The sequence below is a fragment of the Anopheles moucheti genome, chromosome 2, assembly GCF_943734755.1.
Source record: "Anopheles moucheti chromosome 2, idAnoMoucSN_F20_07, whole genome shotgun sequence".
NCBI classification, from domain to species: domain Eukaryota; kingdom Metazoa; phylum Arthropoda; class Insecta; order Diptera; family Culicidae; genus Anopheles; species Anopheles moucheti.
The window spans coordinates 71,957,168-71,974,204 of NC_069140.1; the positions used below are offsets into that span (position 1 = coordinate 71,957,168).

Here is a 17,037-nt window from a genome sequence, read left to right on the forward strand (position 1 = left end):
AGCTGATAGTATTAGTGACAAACGAAAAATCATAAAAAGGATTAATAAAGAGGACTCTTCGACAAGCACTCATTGGGCTCAGACGTGGTTTCGCGATCCGAAATTCGAGCTATTGAACAGTTTCGGAGTTAGGATGATGGTAGAACAGTGCCCACCATCATTATAGCAGCGGTTACGATGGCGCCCTGGGCAAAAAGCATAAATAAGGCCGAAGGATGCGCCTTCGGCCTCTTTCACCGCGAACCGTACTAAAATACACACTAATTTTGTGATATACTTCAAAAGAATATCGAACATTATTATTTTACTTAGAACGGGACGCAAACATCCGCAACACCGTTCGATCCACTGTTCGATCTGCTGTGCCCGGAACTGCATCGTGAAGGGTCCCAAGTACGCAACGATACCAGATGCAATCAACACGTCACCGGTGAGCGTGTCGTAGATTAGTGCCAGCGTTTCTGCCGCCGTCTGCCAGCGATCCTTCTCACCACCCAGACCGGTAATGATCTCCGTAGCGCGTTCCAGCTTCTTCATACACAGCTCTACATTTGCTTGCAGCTTTGCATGTTGAGCAATCTGTTCGTCCAGCTTACGTTGGAGATCCGCAAGATTTTCCTCGACGATACGTAGCTGTTCCAGCTTTGCATTCAGTATCGTCATAGCGGACTAGGAGAAATAATACACAATAGTTTGTTAATGGATGCTAATGTGGTGTAGTGAGATAACCGGAAAAAGAACTCAAGAACCTACATTATAACTCGCTTGAGCTTCGGCTAATGCTGCTTTCTTGGGTGCTATCTCCTTTGCTACCTTATTGTACTTTGCAATCGCAATGACCCATTTGCACAATCCTTCCGCAGCCGCCGACGCCGCCTTCACCTTCTCCGGATCAAAGTTTTCGTTGGTAAAGACACGCTCCTCAAGCTTCTGTATTACCTTCAGAGGAATATCATCCTTCTCGAAGTTTAGCACCGCATCGATATCGTAACCTTCCACCGTCCGATATAGTGACCCGAGCAGTGTCCACAACAGATTGACGTCTTTTTCATTTCGTTGATTGGCTGCAAAGAAGCTTGAAGGAATTTGTTTACGACGACTGAAACTTGTTAGGAAAGCAAATCCTGCACTATTTGACAGTTCTACAAAGGACTACTGTAACTACTGTCAGAAGTTTACAATCGAAGCAACCATACGTCTAATATAAACCTTTAGCAACATTGAAATATTATCATTCAGAACATTACCATCAAAGCAACCATACGTTCAACTATACACAGCTTACATGATGGAGTTCATCGAAGTGCCTCTACGCATTCCACGGATTCCCGCTAGTGGATTCGTGTTCCAGGGGGTGCTTCATATAAAGGAAGCGTATTTAACGAAGAATCTCGATTGCGCTGCCGGAGATGGTTCACCGGTGCAAGTTAAACTTTTCGTACACGACGCCGACAACGAAGTGGTAGGAACGATTACGATGATGCCGCAAGTCGTGCATGATGTTGCGATTGCAGATTCCAGGACTACTTCCGACATTATTTATCGCATAAACGACAACATGACCGTTACCGGAGAAACTTGTAAATCAGCTGCTGGTTTGCGATCCAGCCAAACACGACCAGTGCACCAAATTGCAGAAAATCGCTGTTTGCAATATTTCAAATGTTGTGAACGTTGCCAGGCCTGTTTGAAGTGGCTGTCAATCGAGTGCTGCTGTTCAAAGTGTGGCAACAAAACCCAAAAGGAGGAACCTTTGGCAAAATCTATTCTGCCAACCTGCTGCAACGACCCGTCCGAATTGGGGCCGGCACCCAAAGGAAAAACGCCATCTTTCTACGGTTTGGACACAATGGAAGCTTGTTCCCAATCGTGTCGATTGTGCCACATTTGCCAAATTCGTTGTATCGATTGCGCATACCAAATGAGCCTGAAGGATGAGTCCAAATCGTCCAGCTCTTTCAGCTCTTTCAGCTGTGTTCCTCGACAGATTATATCTGCAACCGCTCCAACGACGGCCACAAAGGCCAGACCTGTTACCCGTCGTCCGTGGCGTACTGGTCGTCCATCCCACGGTCCCAAACCCGCCTGCGTTATGCTGGGAAATGACAACAACGAATCTACCAACCAGCCGACTGCTGATGGCAAAGATCGTGTCAGTGCGGCCAGACCTGTTACCCGTCGTCCGTGGCGTACCGGTCGTCCATCCCACGGTCCCAAACCCGCTACCAACCAGCCGACTGCTGATGGCAAAGATCGTGTCAGGACGGCACAGATTCGCAAAAACAACAACGACAATGTACCCGTTTCGACGAAAAAAACGGTCGGCTTCCGTACGGATGATCCTGCACAAGGTGATCACAAGCAGAAACCAACGCTTCACCAACGGAAAGATGTCAAATCCAAAGCTCCCGGAGTAGGTGGAGGTGCAGCGAAGAAAAGCAAACCTACTGGAAAGGGCAGCAAAAAGTAAATCACACCACAACAGTTAGTGTTTCGTTTTGAAGCCTCGATGCCGTCAGATGGCGATACTGTTCGGTTTGTTGGATATTTCTCCAACATGTCCGGCTAATCGCAGCCGTTCTTATACACCTATTTCTTTATCTTATTTCTTTATACACATATTTCGTTATCTTGTATCGTACCTTTGGAACTAAAAATAGAAATTCGCGTATTCTCGGATAAAAAAAAAAATATTTTACATCGAATTAGTGAAATGGCAAATATCACACATGTACTTTGTTACACCAATCAAGTAAATCTGGAATGTATTAATAAAAGATGAAATTAAAGATACTAAAAACAAAGTACTGCATGAAGGTTTTTTTTATTAAATAATGTAATAGTTATTTTTCTGCATGTTTCCATTTTTAAGAAGCGTTTGTGCTACAGTTTACAGCTACAGTTAAACAAACACGGCTTTAGATTCGGCACATTTAGTTGCCAGCAGTTTCAGCAGTAGTAAATGTGGAGGGGAAAGATAATTTCTCGGATAGTGCATAATTTCGTAGTGGAAATTAACGTGAACCTCGTGACAATTAAAAAGGGTACGGTGACACATGTTGCCATTATGTCATCGCTTTGCACTCGTCAACAATTAAATGATGCAATAATGAGTTGGAGTGCACCCTTTAGTAATATGTTTTCATTTTCTTAAGAGAAGGTGAATTAGTATTGACGTTGTCGAATAGTTGAAATTAATAAAAGTGTGTTTTAAACCACATCTGTTTCAACGAGAACATATATCTTCACTGTACTATACCTATGATGCATAGCTAATTTTTTACTGAAAATGTTTGGCAATTATGCAAGTCAAGCGAAGACAGCTAAGGCTTTAATAAAGTTATAACAAATTATCTTACCTGGTTTTTTACATAAATTTCAATTTTAATGGTAATTTCTTTACATTCCTAATATTTCTTTTTAAGTTTTGTTTTAAATTCTGTGGTAACCTAACCTTAAAGTAACCTTTTTTATATCTATATTTATATTGCAAGTTGTTTTCTCTTCTTTTAGCTTCTTTTTATACTTTATGAGCTATTGTTTTGTTATTTGTGTAATTCTGGAGCGGCCCGGTGGCATGATGGTAGCGGAGCCGGTCTTCACACGAACGGACCGGACCAAAACGTCCTTTGGTTGATCTTCAAGACTATGCCATAAAAATGGTAAGTTCCATGCTAACCTCCGTGCGTCGATGGTTGTGAAGTTTTCGTCACAGATTATTAAACAATTCGTAGTCTATTTCAAATGTAAATCGGTTCTCAAAATAACAATAATTACATTTCTTTTAGTTCAGTTGAATGTGCACTGAGCAAATAGAATTTTCTTTCATTACAGGATCACGCCACAGTACATTGTTGCGGTTCATGATGCGGCATTACGTTGCGTATTCCCGCTTCATTACGCGATGGCACCAATTGATCGTTATTGTAGTACACGTAGTAGTACGATACACGTGTGTCGTGCTTATGCACTCACCCGACATGCATGGTTTATTGTAGCGCATCACGCGTCTAGCGAGTGTCCGCGAGATGACGGAATGCTGTTACGTTTCCATTCGTTAGGCGGTGAACGTTGCGGTAGGATCTGCGTATCCGTTGACGTACACAGCGCGTAAATGTGCATCTGATGCCGAGCCCTAGACCCTGAGAGATGCACGCACCCGGGCAAACATGTCAAGTGCAATGATTTGTCCTCGGTAAGGTCAAATGCGATGATAGTCGTACCGGTATCGCCCATCAGGGCTCAGGTAGGATCGCGTGGCACCCAGCATCTGGACGCCACCGAACCGGCCGTGAAAGTTCCCACTGTCCGTTGGCATAAATTACTTAGGATGAAGCCGGTTGATAACGATGCCGGGGTGTCCACGTACGTTCACTGATAACGCATAGTACACTCCGCTTCTCGGTTGGTGGTTGATGAGGTGTGACGACGTCACAATAAGAGGTAATAATCGGAGGTCCCTGCGAGATGACCCACATAGAGCGCATCCATCCACTGCGCAAATTATTCTTCCCAAGCGACAGTATACAGCGTACAGGAAACGGACAAATGTTGTGTACATTTTGTTCCAGTTATTACCGGCAACCCACGGCAACGTTTGTCGGCGAAGAGTGATTATTCTCGCTGGAGGTGCAAACATTATCAACATTGTCGAACGTTCCTTGTCGGGGAGGGTGGGAGAATCTCAAAAACAAGCACGAGATACAACCGAAAGTATAGTAGGTAAGTACATGAAAAAATACGCAACACAGCACATTGTTCGTTACACATAAGCTATATCTTAATCACGTTGCATTGTTTTATTATAATGTCAGCTTTCCATTTCCCATTGTAGCGTTCCTCCCCCATCCTCCCCAGAGGCAGGCCAATATGCGGCCCGGCCTGCCGGAGGGACACATTGCGCACGTAGTATATGTTGGAATAGGTTTTCAGTTTTCAGTGGTCCATTTGGCTCTTTTCGGTTTCCAGCACGGTACCCCCAACTGCTAACTACCACACCGCGACAGCCAAAAGCCAACTCTCTAAAGCACCTTAATATCGATCACACCAGTTTCAAGCAATTCTCACCCTTAAGGATACACGCATACACATTTCCATAAACGACCCAAGCTAATCCATCGGTTTTCTGTTTGCCATCGGAATCACGAGCTGAATGCAGTTTTGCAATGTTTACCACTTGTGCTCACAGTACCACCTTGAATATACCAACAAAAAAAATCACCTTTGTTTCGTTAGAGTATCCTATGTATGTTGGAGTTGTTATTACTATTTCTATACGTAGAAACGGATTTGAGAAGAAGTGTGTAAGCGTTCAAAATACAACGGTTCACAAGAGAAATTGATTAGTGTTTCGTTATGACGCGTTCGTACTGCGCTAGCTAACTCCATTTACGTTGATCATCTCCGCCATCGGTTCGCGTTTAAAGGTTTAATGATAGAGAATATATTAGCTTTGCCTATTCTCCTGATCTGACGCTAACTAGAACAACCGCACTAACTAGCTAGTTTGCACAGCCTCTTTTTCCCTTTCTTGTCGGCGGATCATCATGAATAGAAAGATGGTTATGCTTTGTCACCAGCTTACTTTCGTGGACCACACGTTGCGTTGCATGTTTTAGGTTGTAAGATGAATTTAAACGATTTGATTGTGATTCGATTTAAAAATCATAAAATTTACATTACTGTTAGTGATTAAGCCAAACTATTTTAAATGATATACAATAAAACCAAACTCAATACCCAATTCGGAGTTCAGTAAGAAAATAAAGAAAACAAACAACAAACTTAGCTCGTAATTAGACAATTAGACTTAACAATTTTTAAAGTATATTTCGATAAGATAAAAACACGAAAATCATGTCGTTAACGTATGCAAATTAAATTAAAAATATAAACTGAAACAAACAGCAAATATATTACGATACATTCGCGGCCCACACACATGCCTTGCTGCCGCAGTAACGATTCTAGGTGATGTGTACCGTTTTCCCCCTTCCTATTCCGGGTTGTGTATGTCTATCTGAAACCTCTGATTGCCTGATTGAGGTTGTGATTGCGCTTTGCAAAACCCTTTTGCTACATCGTGCCAATAGCCATACAGTTGGATGGTGAACGATTCCTATACTGCACATTCGCGTGTTTACGTTAACATACATCTAAAACGGGATATTGCTGAACGATCGTAAATGTAAAGAAAAAACACATAAACATTCCTTAGCTTAGCTTGGCTAAAAATGTGCGGATCGGTAACCGATCAGTGCTTTACAGCAAGTATTGTAGATACGCATAGCAAACATAAAGTGCACGAATAATAAAACAAATAAATTAGAGAAGGAAACAACATAGCGTGCTTAGGCAATACAGACATGACAAAACTAAACCATAATACGGGGGCGCAAACACGCCAGATACCAGAGATGCTTTTTTCCAAGAAAGTGTGGAATGTTTACGCAAACAAAAGAATAAAAATACAGAACTTAACAAACAATAAAACAAACGTACAGCTAAAAAAAAACTACATCTGAACGGCGTTGTAGATGGAACAATCCGAATGGTACACGGAAAGCAGTGAAGCACGATCCTTTCTGTGGCGACATCAAGATTTTCTGAACAGGATGTAGATTGCAATGAATCGCTCGATGTTCTAGTTGTGCCTAAGGAGAGTAATTAAAATAAGGCAACCGTTTTGTGTTGATTCGGTTTCAATGCTGCAGCAATGATCCGCGGTGACTTCTGCTTGCAATTCAAGCTTAGCTTTTGTTTAACTAGTTCAAGTGTTACAATTTATCGACTGTATGTGTTGTTTTTACTCAAACAGTTTCATCTCAAGGGTTAACTCCTTTTTTGTACACAATAAATTAGATAATGGTTTGTTTTGTTACGGCCAAACTGGTGTTAAGGAGGGTTTGTGTGTTTGAGTGTGTTTCTCCAAAATTTTCCTTTTGTTTACTATTACACCATTTTAGCTGCTTGAACACCAGTTGGGTATATTGGTTAATATTTTTCCCTCGGTTTGACTCACTCTATTATGTTTTAATGGTTTCGCCTCGAAAGGAAAACTTCTCTCTCTCTCTGTATCTCTCTGTCTCTCGCACGGTACACGGGTCTAACCCACGTTAAAAATGTCTCCAAAAGTATGTGTATCTGCTAAATCGAATCGCGTACAAAACTCCGGACTAACAACACAAAATGTAGACGGCGCAAAAGAAAAAAGTAAAAACAAAGCACGCATTTTCGGTACACATCAGGCTTATTACATTCAATGCAACAAATACAAATATTTTTGCCTTTCTATAGTAAATGATACTTTATATATGCCCGGTCAATGTATAATCGGGCCCCTAACACACTGCTCTTCATTGCTGCTTGTGTCGGTTGTTCATTTTGTCACCATTTAAGACACGTTAACCAACAACTGTAAATAATCGTTTTCGGGGTCTTGTTACCTATCATTTGTCCTTCCGTTTTTATATTTCTTTTGTCAAAAATGCAAATTATCATACACTTTGTATGCCCTGAAAAATTGTAATACATCTTAACATCAAAGATTCTTTCGCTTAACCATTACGTGCGCTGTTTATGTGTGCTGCTTGCTTGCTTGTGTTGTAAGTATATATAAAGGTTTCCAATTTTTGTTGTTGTACGATTACCGTCCAAGCATTGGTGATTTTGTTTTTTTAAAGCGAATTTGATTGTTTGCTTGCTATTTCTTTTTGTTTCTTTTTCCTCTGTGACGTTCACATTTCATCTTTACTTTAAATATGCAAATCGCTCACTTGCTGCACGCATGTTTGCTTCGCTCAAAGCAATAAATAAATATATGAATAATTTTCTTATCTGTCGTGATAAACACGTGTCGACTCTACACAACATTCTCGGTTCCCCTTTGGGCCGATAAAGAGATAGAGAGAAGGGGAACTTTAGAGTGAGGGTCGCTCTAGAGTTTGCACTTTTTGTTTTGTTTAATTACTCTTGACATGTTCCGCTGGGGTTTTTTTTTTTAATATAAATGTTAACAAACGTGAACAACCGCACGATCTCGGGTTGACTCTTTTGCACAAAGCTTGTAACATATTAAGCAAACACTCTAGAACCTTTTTGGGCGGGGAAAAGAAGCGGGAAACTCGAGCTTATGTTTTCCACCGACAGGTGCACCTGTTTTCACTCTCTTTTCCCGGTTTCGGGATAATGGCACACCACATATCGTTAACACGCTTCAAATGCCAATATAATCGCGGTTTCGGTTATCGCTCCTTTCGATTTTCTCGTACAATAGGGCGCTGACAGCTAGTGATGCGCTGTAAGCAGCCAGGTCGTGTTCATTGCTGAGCGTTTTTGTGGGACGCTTTGTTGATCCTCGCCGCTGCTCAGCATACCATAGGGTAAGACGATTGTGATGAACTGCTTGTTATTTATTGCGTTTGCTGTTGAATTTCAATCTTCTCCACCGTCATATCCGGATTCATGGCGGTTGCTTCCTGTAAAATTTAAAGGGATAATGACCATTATTCGTTTTTGGCTATTTTCGCAATCGAGTAAGTAACATTAGCATCAAAGAAACAGTGCGCAAAAGAAAGCGAAAAAAGGAACACGATCGGGTGCAGATCGTTTTATAGAAGGTATTATTAGTCACTATAAATAAAACAATAAATCTTTTACCAATTCGGTGATAAGGGTTCGTTAGCAGCGCAAAGAAATGAGCAAATTTGTCGCGCAAATTTGGGTTTACTTTTGTCGGTTAAAATGAAATGACGAATTTTCAAGTATGCGAATATTGGCGTACTTTCGTGTAATCGCATACGGTATGAATCGAACGGAGATTACCTCATTGACATAACGCAAAAAATAATAATTTTCTCGCGTATTCCAATGGGCAAACACGAATGAGCATGAGAGGGTGCGATTAAGGATGGGTTCTTCCAATATGATGTTACGAAAATTTCCATTTGTCTCTGGTAGGAAACTCTTCAAAAACAAAAACTGATGGTTTTCTGATTTTCAAATGGGGGGGCACATGAGGCGTACACGTTAACGAATTTTGCAGCCCTACTGCAATGGGTTTCTTTAGCATACCATATCTAGGCAAGGTAAAACATGAGCGATTATGGAACGGTTATGCAACCGTTCATAATATGGCAGCCACGCACAAAATACGAAAAAAGAATAGTATATTCAAAATGCTACTCAACCATCACTGGGTGCTTGGTACTGACGTTTGAGTAAACCGTTGCTCGACACGGTACCGTCGTGTGCCATCCTAATTACTCACACACAAGCACACACAAACATACACACCCGTCCATCCCTTTCATCCCTTTCATATTGCTTCATTTCCCATCCGGACGACCGTGGGAGGTTGGGCCGGGTTTCGTCGAATGAAACTCGGTCAGGGGTGATTGGCTTGTGTGCAGTAGATATCTACGGGCTGCTTCCCGGCGATCGAAAGGGTTGATATTGATTTTAAGTGAAGCAACCTGCGTCCGGTTGAGGAGGAAGGCGGCGGGGAGGGGAATCATTGTTTCATGGAAGTGGGGGATCACATTTGTAACGACAGATAACAAGATAAGTAATTCGCATTCTTATTGAAGGCTAGTTTGGTAGCTTAATGTGTAATAACGGCTGTATTGCAGCGTGAGCTTGTACGTAAACCCAACGATATTCAATTTGGTAAACGACTGTGGGGACCAAAAGGCAAACGCTTGTAGCAGGAAAAAGGTGTGCATTAAAACACTGATCACTGTTTGTTTGTTGTTTTGAAAGTAATACAGCTTTTTAGTACAAAGTATTTAAAAGAAAAATCATTACTACTTTAATATGGCTTTTTTTCAAGTTACGAGACATCCAAAAGTGCAACTTGCATTACTCTCAAAATAACCTTTTGCAAGCGAATAAAGTACATATTAAAAGGTGTTATAGTCCATCGTTTTTCATCACATAGGAGCCAATTATGCTGCCTAAATTCTGCAATTGAGTATCCTAATCTAACTACATACGTCTATTCATACCACTCTTAATGTTTTAGGGCGTACCTGAATTGCCTCCGCAAGGGCCTTGTCATGATCAATTGGATCACCATCGGATTGGATGGTGATCTTCTGTTCAACACGTGTCTCCACTACACCGTCCCGTTCCGTTTTGTACTAAAAGTAAAGAAATAGTGTTTATATTTTACGTTCATTACCTCATTGATGGGATGTACGAAACTTACGGTAATTGTTTCAACGGTTCGCGTTTTGCTAGATACCGTCTGGGACGATACAATTTCACCGTGGGTAGTGGTGCCTCCTTCGGCAAGATCATCCAGCACCACACGTCGATGTTCCACGTTGGGTCCTTCCGGAATCTGTGAGGCACCGGCAACATTATCAGCTCCCTAAAACAGTTCCAAACATGTTTCGCTCATGAGTACCTAACGCTTACATAAACAATAGCACGCTCTTCAGGACAGTCGAAGCATTTCTCAATTTATACACATATTCTACCCTTTCATGCAATGGATCCCCGCTTACGATAGAGAGAACATCAATAATGCTGTACAAACCGTGTAGGACTTGTTGTAGATCACCTCCGACAGTGAATCGTCTCCGTAGGGGCCATCGATCGGTGTTCCGGAATCGCCGGAACTCGATGATGAGACACTGTCACGGCGCGCATACTACATTCACGTGCAAGTAGTAGCAGTACAGGTCCGGGATGTATTTTAAGTAATCGTTCGAAAACGGCATGCATGCAATACAACATACAAGCATAACAGTACGACAAAGCACGGGTATACAGTAATGCAAAATAAAAAATCAAAACAAATGGGTAAGTTAATCAACTCATATCGCATCGAAACGAATGGAAAATATAATAGGAATAAAATGGCGATTAAAAAAGCCAGCGAACACCTTACCTGATCACCACTCGTCACAGTGGCAGTAGTTTTCACTTCCTGCGTAATAACACGCTGCTCCTGTCGCTCGCCGTGCTGGGTAGTGGTCGTGGCAACCGTTTTCTCCTCAAGCTGTTGCGTTTTAGCGTTCGTGCCCAGATCTTCGTGGGTCGTGGCGGTACGCGTGGTAACAGCAGTCGCCGTCACAAATTTACCTGCATCCGTACCAGACGGGGCATCGGCCTGGGATTGTTAAACGCGTTGGGATAGGAGTTGGTAGGGTGGCAACGAAATGGAACGCATATTGTAGGTCAAACAAAAGCGCGTTTAGTGGAAAGCAAACCGAAAATACAAACAAAATTATTATTAAATAAATTTAAAACAAAATTGATTTCATTAAACAAACGATTGCTGCATTCCCAGTTGAGTGTTCATGCGTGACTAGAAGGTGCACAGTACAATACTAAATGAATTGTGCTCACCATAACCAGGGTCTATCTACTTTTCGATGTTATTATTGTATGCGAATACCTTTGATCACCAAATGATCAAACTAATGTGTTGTTAAAAGGTTAATTTTATCTGCCTTTTAAGCGATTTAAACATTACCTTAGCGAACCGGAATATGTCCACATTGTTATATTAATGGCGTTCTAAAACTATCGAACCACGAACTGAAATCGCTACGTATTTAAATGTAGAAGAATCCCAATATTACCAGCATACATTACTTAAAAAAAACAGTAAACACAAGTGGACATTTGAAGGATGATTCAATAATACTAGCGTTGTAAAAGTGACTAGAAAATACGGTACAACATTAAATATGCAGAAAAACTACCGAATAGTATCAATAGTAGTGGAGAAAAAACTAAATATGACGGAAAGAAAGTACAACAATATTACACAGACGACAGTAACACACAATGAAATAACAATGAAGACAAGCAAATGTGCAAACAGACAAAACAGTTCATTCGTGAAAAGAACTAAAATAGCACAACAATTGGATTAGTATGATGAAAAGAATGTTATCTTAATAGTACGATAAGCCATAACCAAACATCAAATCCACGGTCAACTAAAACACATTAAAGTAACTAAAAATGCCCCAGTGTTGTAGTGAGAGTGAGTGCCAGAAACGGTATTACGCTGCGGCCGATGTACTCTTTTTAGTTGCGTTCGTGAAATAAAACGTTACACTACCTTGTGCTCTTGCGTGGAGTACACGATCTGGCCGGTGCCAAGATTTTGCACTTCCTCCTCAACATTATGCGTAACGCCGTCCTCGTTCTTGGTGATCACCTGTTTGGTAGTCGTCTTGACAACGGTCGGAGTGCCGGCAGCATTCTGCTTACTGCCGACCGCACTACCTGAGTTGATCTCCTTGATGCTTTCCTTGCCGTACTGTGCGGTCATATCATCGTCCGAGCTTTCCGAGTCCCGGCGCGTCGCCTTCTTGCCCATATGTTTGATACCTTCGTAAAACTGTTCGCGGGTAATGGGGACGGTTTCCTTCGTCACGGTAACGTTCTTGCCGAAGTGGCTCGGCTCGATGTCGGCATAGTTGAGGATGAGTTTGCCCGTGACCGGGTCACGGATTGCTGTCGCTGGATCAATGTCACCCGTGTTCGGATCGATGTGACCCCACTCGGACTTGATGCGTCCGGTGACCGGATCGATCTCGCCGCTCAGTGTCATCGTCTGTGTTACGGTGGTTCTGGCACCGGCGATACGCGGATCGTTCGGATCGACATTGTATGTTTCGCCCGTGATCGGATCACGCATCTTGTACAGGTAGAGTGTTTTCGGTGCCACGTTCCGGATGTGTCCCGTCTCCGGATCCAGATCGACCGCACTCACATCGAGCTCCTCCGGTTTACCGCGCTCGTCCTTCTTCGTCATGATAAAGATCTTGATGATGACTAGTCTGCCTGACTTCGGATCGATACGTCCCACCTTGGTGTAGATTTCGCCGTCCTCTTCGTTAATTTGTGTCGCTGCGAACAGCGGTTCACCAGTGCTTTCGTCCACCTGTCCGGTAGCGGCATAAATCTGACCCGTAGATGGATCAATCTTCGTGAGGTTCGGGTCCAATTTAGACTGTCGTTCGATTTCGTTCGTCTTCGGGTTGAGATAACCGTAGATCGTGATAACGAAACCCGTTTTCGGATCGACCTGGCTGGAGGTGTAAATCGTTTCACCCGTCTTCGGGTCCTTGCCGCCATCCGGCAACCATACCTGGTTCGTTTTGGTGTCCACACGCACATCCTTGTCGTCGACCGGTGCTGCCGGAACATGCTTACCCGTCACCGGATCGATGCGGTTATGCACGATGCGAATCGACACGATACGTCCGTAATCTTTGTCCGTTTTGCCCGTCTTCGGGTTTAGCTGATTCTTTAGCAACACCTGTCCCGTTACCGGATCTACCTTAATTTCCTTCGTTTCTGTCTTACCCGTCTTCGGATCCACAAACGATACGGTTTGCTTCACTAAATCCAACTGGCCGTATTTAGTATTGATCTTGCCCTCCTTCGTGTCTAGCTGACCCGTACTCTTGTCAATCGTAATCGTTTTCGGATCGACCAGACCCTTCTTGTCGAGCTTACCAAGTACTGAGGTTACTTCCACCACCGGATCGACCTGATTGCCGATCGCAATCAGATGCGCCTGGGTGTTATCTAGCTTATTCGTCTTCGGATCGGTTACACCGACGACTGTTATTTGGCCATTGTTGCGATCAACCGTCACGGAACGAACGGCGGCTGCTGCCGGCGAAGGTTTGCCAGTTTTTGGATCAATAGCGCGCAATTCGCCCGTGCGTGGGTTAATGTCACCGTACTTGGTGCTCAGGATGCCGGTACGATGATTGAGAATACCGCGACTCTTTTCAATCTCTCCATTAATGGTGTCTATTTTCCCGGTGTTGGGATCAACCTTGGATGTGATAGTTGTGATCTCCACCACCGAATCCTCATCCGGTACGACCATTATTGCTTGTCCGAGCGTGTCATCTACTTTACCGCTCGAAGAGTCTACTACCCCACCCACAATATGTAGCTGTCCCGTTTTCGCATCCGTTTGGCCCTGGAACGTTTCGTTCTGGCCGGTGCGAGCGTTAAAATTGACCACCGTGCCAGCCTTGGGATCGATTAGTCCGTATTTGCTCTCAATCTGGCCCGTCTTTGTATCCAGCACACCGGTCGAATGCTCCACCACGCCCTGCGCGGTATCGACCTTCTTCGTTTTGGGATCAAACTTGGAAATGATTACCATAATTTTCACCTTCTTCTTGGTCGGTTCGGCAGCAGCGGCGGCTGCTGCTGCAGCGGCCGCGGCAGCTGCACCAGCCTGTTCGCCCTGAATAAACGCATTGCTTGTGTCGTCCAAAGGACGGAACGTACCGGCACCGGACGCTAGCGGATCGACGCCTTGTCGTCCCTTATTGGGCGAGTATGATCGGGCGCTCGTGCGCACACCCTTCTCAGCATCAGTCTCGCCAGGCAAACCTCTGGCAGCCGATTTTGGTGACAGTTGGTCGGTCTTGCCCGTGGCTGCTACCGGAGAACCCGGTGCTTTGCGCTTCTCGACCGACTCGCGCACCTTCTGATCTTCACCCGGAGCATAGTTGAATGCAAGTCCGGTCGCACGGCGGCTCTGCGAGTTGGGGCTCAGCTGCGGTTCGTTCTCCTCGTTCTGGCGCAACGGTGCCTCATCGTAGCGGAAACCGCGAGTTTTTACGTTCTTTTTATGCGCAGCCGGATCTTGTTCGCTTTCCGAGTATTCGTACGGTTTGGTAAAACCGGGCTTCTCAGGCGTGATCTGCTTGTTCGTTCCGTCTTGCGATCGCGCTTGAACAGCTTCCTTCGCTGGATCCTTTTTACCGGCACTGCCGTCACCGTTTGCGGCGGCCATCACCTTAGCCGGTTGCTCCTTGCCGGTTTCTTTCTTCTCCTTGGGAGACTTACGACCGGATGAAAACAGGAATCCCTATAAGCGACGGTACCACAAACATGACGGATGACACATGGAGACGGGCGTACACATTTGGCGGGATGGACGTAACAGACGGATACAAATACGCATACAGGACGATCACATCACAAATATACACACATGGATCATTTGTAGGATGTCGGTATATAGGGCGTGGAAGGATTCATCAGTTCAACGCAATAGAAAACAGAATTTGTAACATGGATAGGAGAAAAGGAGAAACAAAACGGGGTAAAAGAGAAAAATAAAATCAATCAACGTTACGCTAATGTTAAACGACTAAACACTTTATGGAAATCGTGTCAGTGCTCGTGAATCAACTCAAGATATCTCATGGGAATGTACCGTAGTAGTACTGGGAAATTTGACAATCGTACTAACAAAAAAATATCTTCCACAGCAGACACAACAATCAAACTCTACCGCTATACGTTTGTATTGAAGAAATAAACACAGCAGACAGCTTCATTACCGACATACACGTTTTACATGTGGGACTTTGGATGCCATTTTGTCAAAAATACGATTGGCATTAGCAGATGGAAAACATTGCATTCGATACTACGTTCAGTGAGGGGCACGACAAATTTGTATTGACTTGTAAACAAGGACAAAAAACATTCTACTACAGCTGGAGAAAAGGCTAAGATTTGAATAATGTTCGAAAATAGTATCAAATCACAACGAAGTAGAAAAAAGTCTACGGCATAATTTTATGCATAAAGTTTACGAAGTGTGTATCGATCGAATGGAACAAACATGTGCTTATCTTCTAGAGCAGGGGGTCTCCAAACTACGGTCCGCGGGCAGTATGCTGCCCTTCGAGAGCCTTTAGCCTTTGCGTAAATGGCCCGCAAGTTATTGTCTAAGGGTCCCCAACTACGGTAGTTTCAACCAATTCGACCCGTGGACTGAAAAGTTTGCAGACCCCTGTTCTAGAGTAAATAAATTTGTGTTTATTAATTTATATACGTCAATATGTTGCTTACCTTGCGTTTGCCAGATGGCGACGTTGCTTCTTCTGCGGAAGAATTCAACGCTTCGGCTTGTCCATTATTGCCTAAAAATAATGGTTCAATTACTATCGTTGTACTTTCAACCGTAAACTAACACACTTACCATTCAGGCCTTCTTCTTTCTGGGAGACTTGTTCTGGTTTGTCTTTCTTTCCAGCGCCTGGCAATACGGCAACTCCTCCAGCCGGTTTCTGAAATGTTATATCGATTTCAAAACAAATTAGTAACATAATTATTTTCAGAATTTAGAAAGAAAGAAAGAAAATATCTCATAATCAGCATGCATAAGTTGACAGTTAAAAGATGAAAAAGCGTACAGTGCAACATCGAAAACATATGTAGAAATACTAAGCCTACGTAAAAGCGTATCATACTTCAAAAGGACAACAGTGTTTTGTAACTATTAGCTCTTTAACTTAATTCGAATAATTTTAATGCATAATGTATAATTTATTTATATATAAATATTAAAGTTATTTTTAACATCTTTTGTGGTGGCAAGAGGCAAATGAGCACCTTTGGTTTCGTGGCAGTTTTAAAATTATTGTGATATAAAAAACTCGTTAGGAATTAAGTTAAGGCACTAATTAAATGTAACCAAAACTAGGCATCACAATTAGTTGCAATTGCATGAGATAAAGGCAATTGTAAATCATAAAGTAAAGAACGCAACTATGCACGAATATACAATAGTAAACCGAGTTGAGTGTTGAGTCTATTGAGCTATTAACCTGTGCTGGAACAACGTTTGGCGATGTGGTTTCGTACTCTCCCTCGAGGGAGCTCTGCGATGAGGCGGACGCTGTGCCAGTGCTGGACTCGCGCTTCAACTGTACGAAAGCCCACCCAGACGAATGTGACCATCATTTGCGTTCGTTTGTGTTTTTAGATGAGTTTGTTAACCGTATATCATCGGTATTGTTAGTGGGAATCGGTCATGAAATTAGTTATTGATCGAAAAGTAACAAGCAAACAGATAGTCTCATTAGTGAAATGAATTGATATCCGGTTGGAAAGAAGATACAAGGGAAGCAAACTTTAGCAATCAGAACAATCCACGCGATTCGATCGTATAACAAATAAACGAATAACGGTGAAATCGAGTTTGGTAAAATCAGTCTGTAGAAGAAAGTGTACTTATTATGTTTG

General features: G+C 43.0%; 2 protein-coding genes across 4 annotated transcripts in view; both read right to left on the minus strand.

Moving 5' to 3' along the window:
- Positions 1-260: 260 nt before the first annotated feature.
- Positions 261-4,478, minus strand: LOC128298858 (dynein axonemal heavy chain 3-like). The gene is made up of 4 exons (XM_053034661.1): positions 4,370-4,478; positions 754-1,064; positions 338-669; positions 261-276 (listed from the first exon to the last, which is right to left on the minus strand). The coding sequence occupies exons 1-4, from the start codon at positions 4,476-4,478 to the stop codon at positions 261-263; spliced, it is 768 nt and encodes a 255-aa protein (XP_052890621.1).
- A 1,317-nt stretch (positions 4,479-5,795) lies between these two features.
- LOC128299138 (protein 4.1 homolog) overlaps positions 5,796-17,037 on the minus strand; it is a 44,275-nt gene continuing 33,033 nt past the window's right edge. Inside the window, exons 7-14 of one of the 3 annotated variants that reach the window (XM_053035007.1) lie at positions 15,992-16,079; positions 15,862-15,932; positions 12,080-14,866; positions 10,895-11,116; positions 10,541-10,654; positions 10,208-10,372; positions 10,029-10,139; positions 5,796-8,477 (exon numbers count right to left, since the gene is read on the minus strand). In XM_053035007.1, coding sequence (XP_052890967.1) covers positions 8,412-8,477; positions 10,029-10,139; positions 10,208-10,372; positions 10,541-10,654; positions 10,895-11,116; positions 12,080-14,866; positions 15,862-15,932; positions 15,992-16,079 — 3,624 coding nt within the window. In that variant the 3' untranslated portion in view covers positions 5,796-8,411. The remainder of the gene's footprint in view (positions 8,478-10,028; positions 10,140-10,207; positions 10,373-10,540; positions 10,655-10,894; positions 11,117-12,079; positions 14,867-15,861; positions 15,933-15,991; positions 16,080-17,037) is intronic. The other 2 variants (XM_053035008.1, XM_053035009.1) reach the window with 2 other exon arrangements.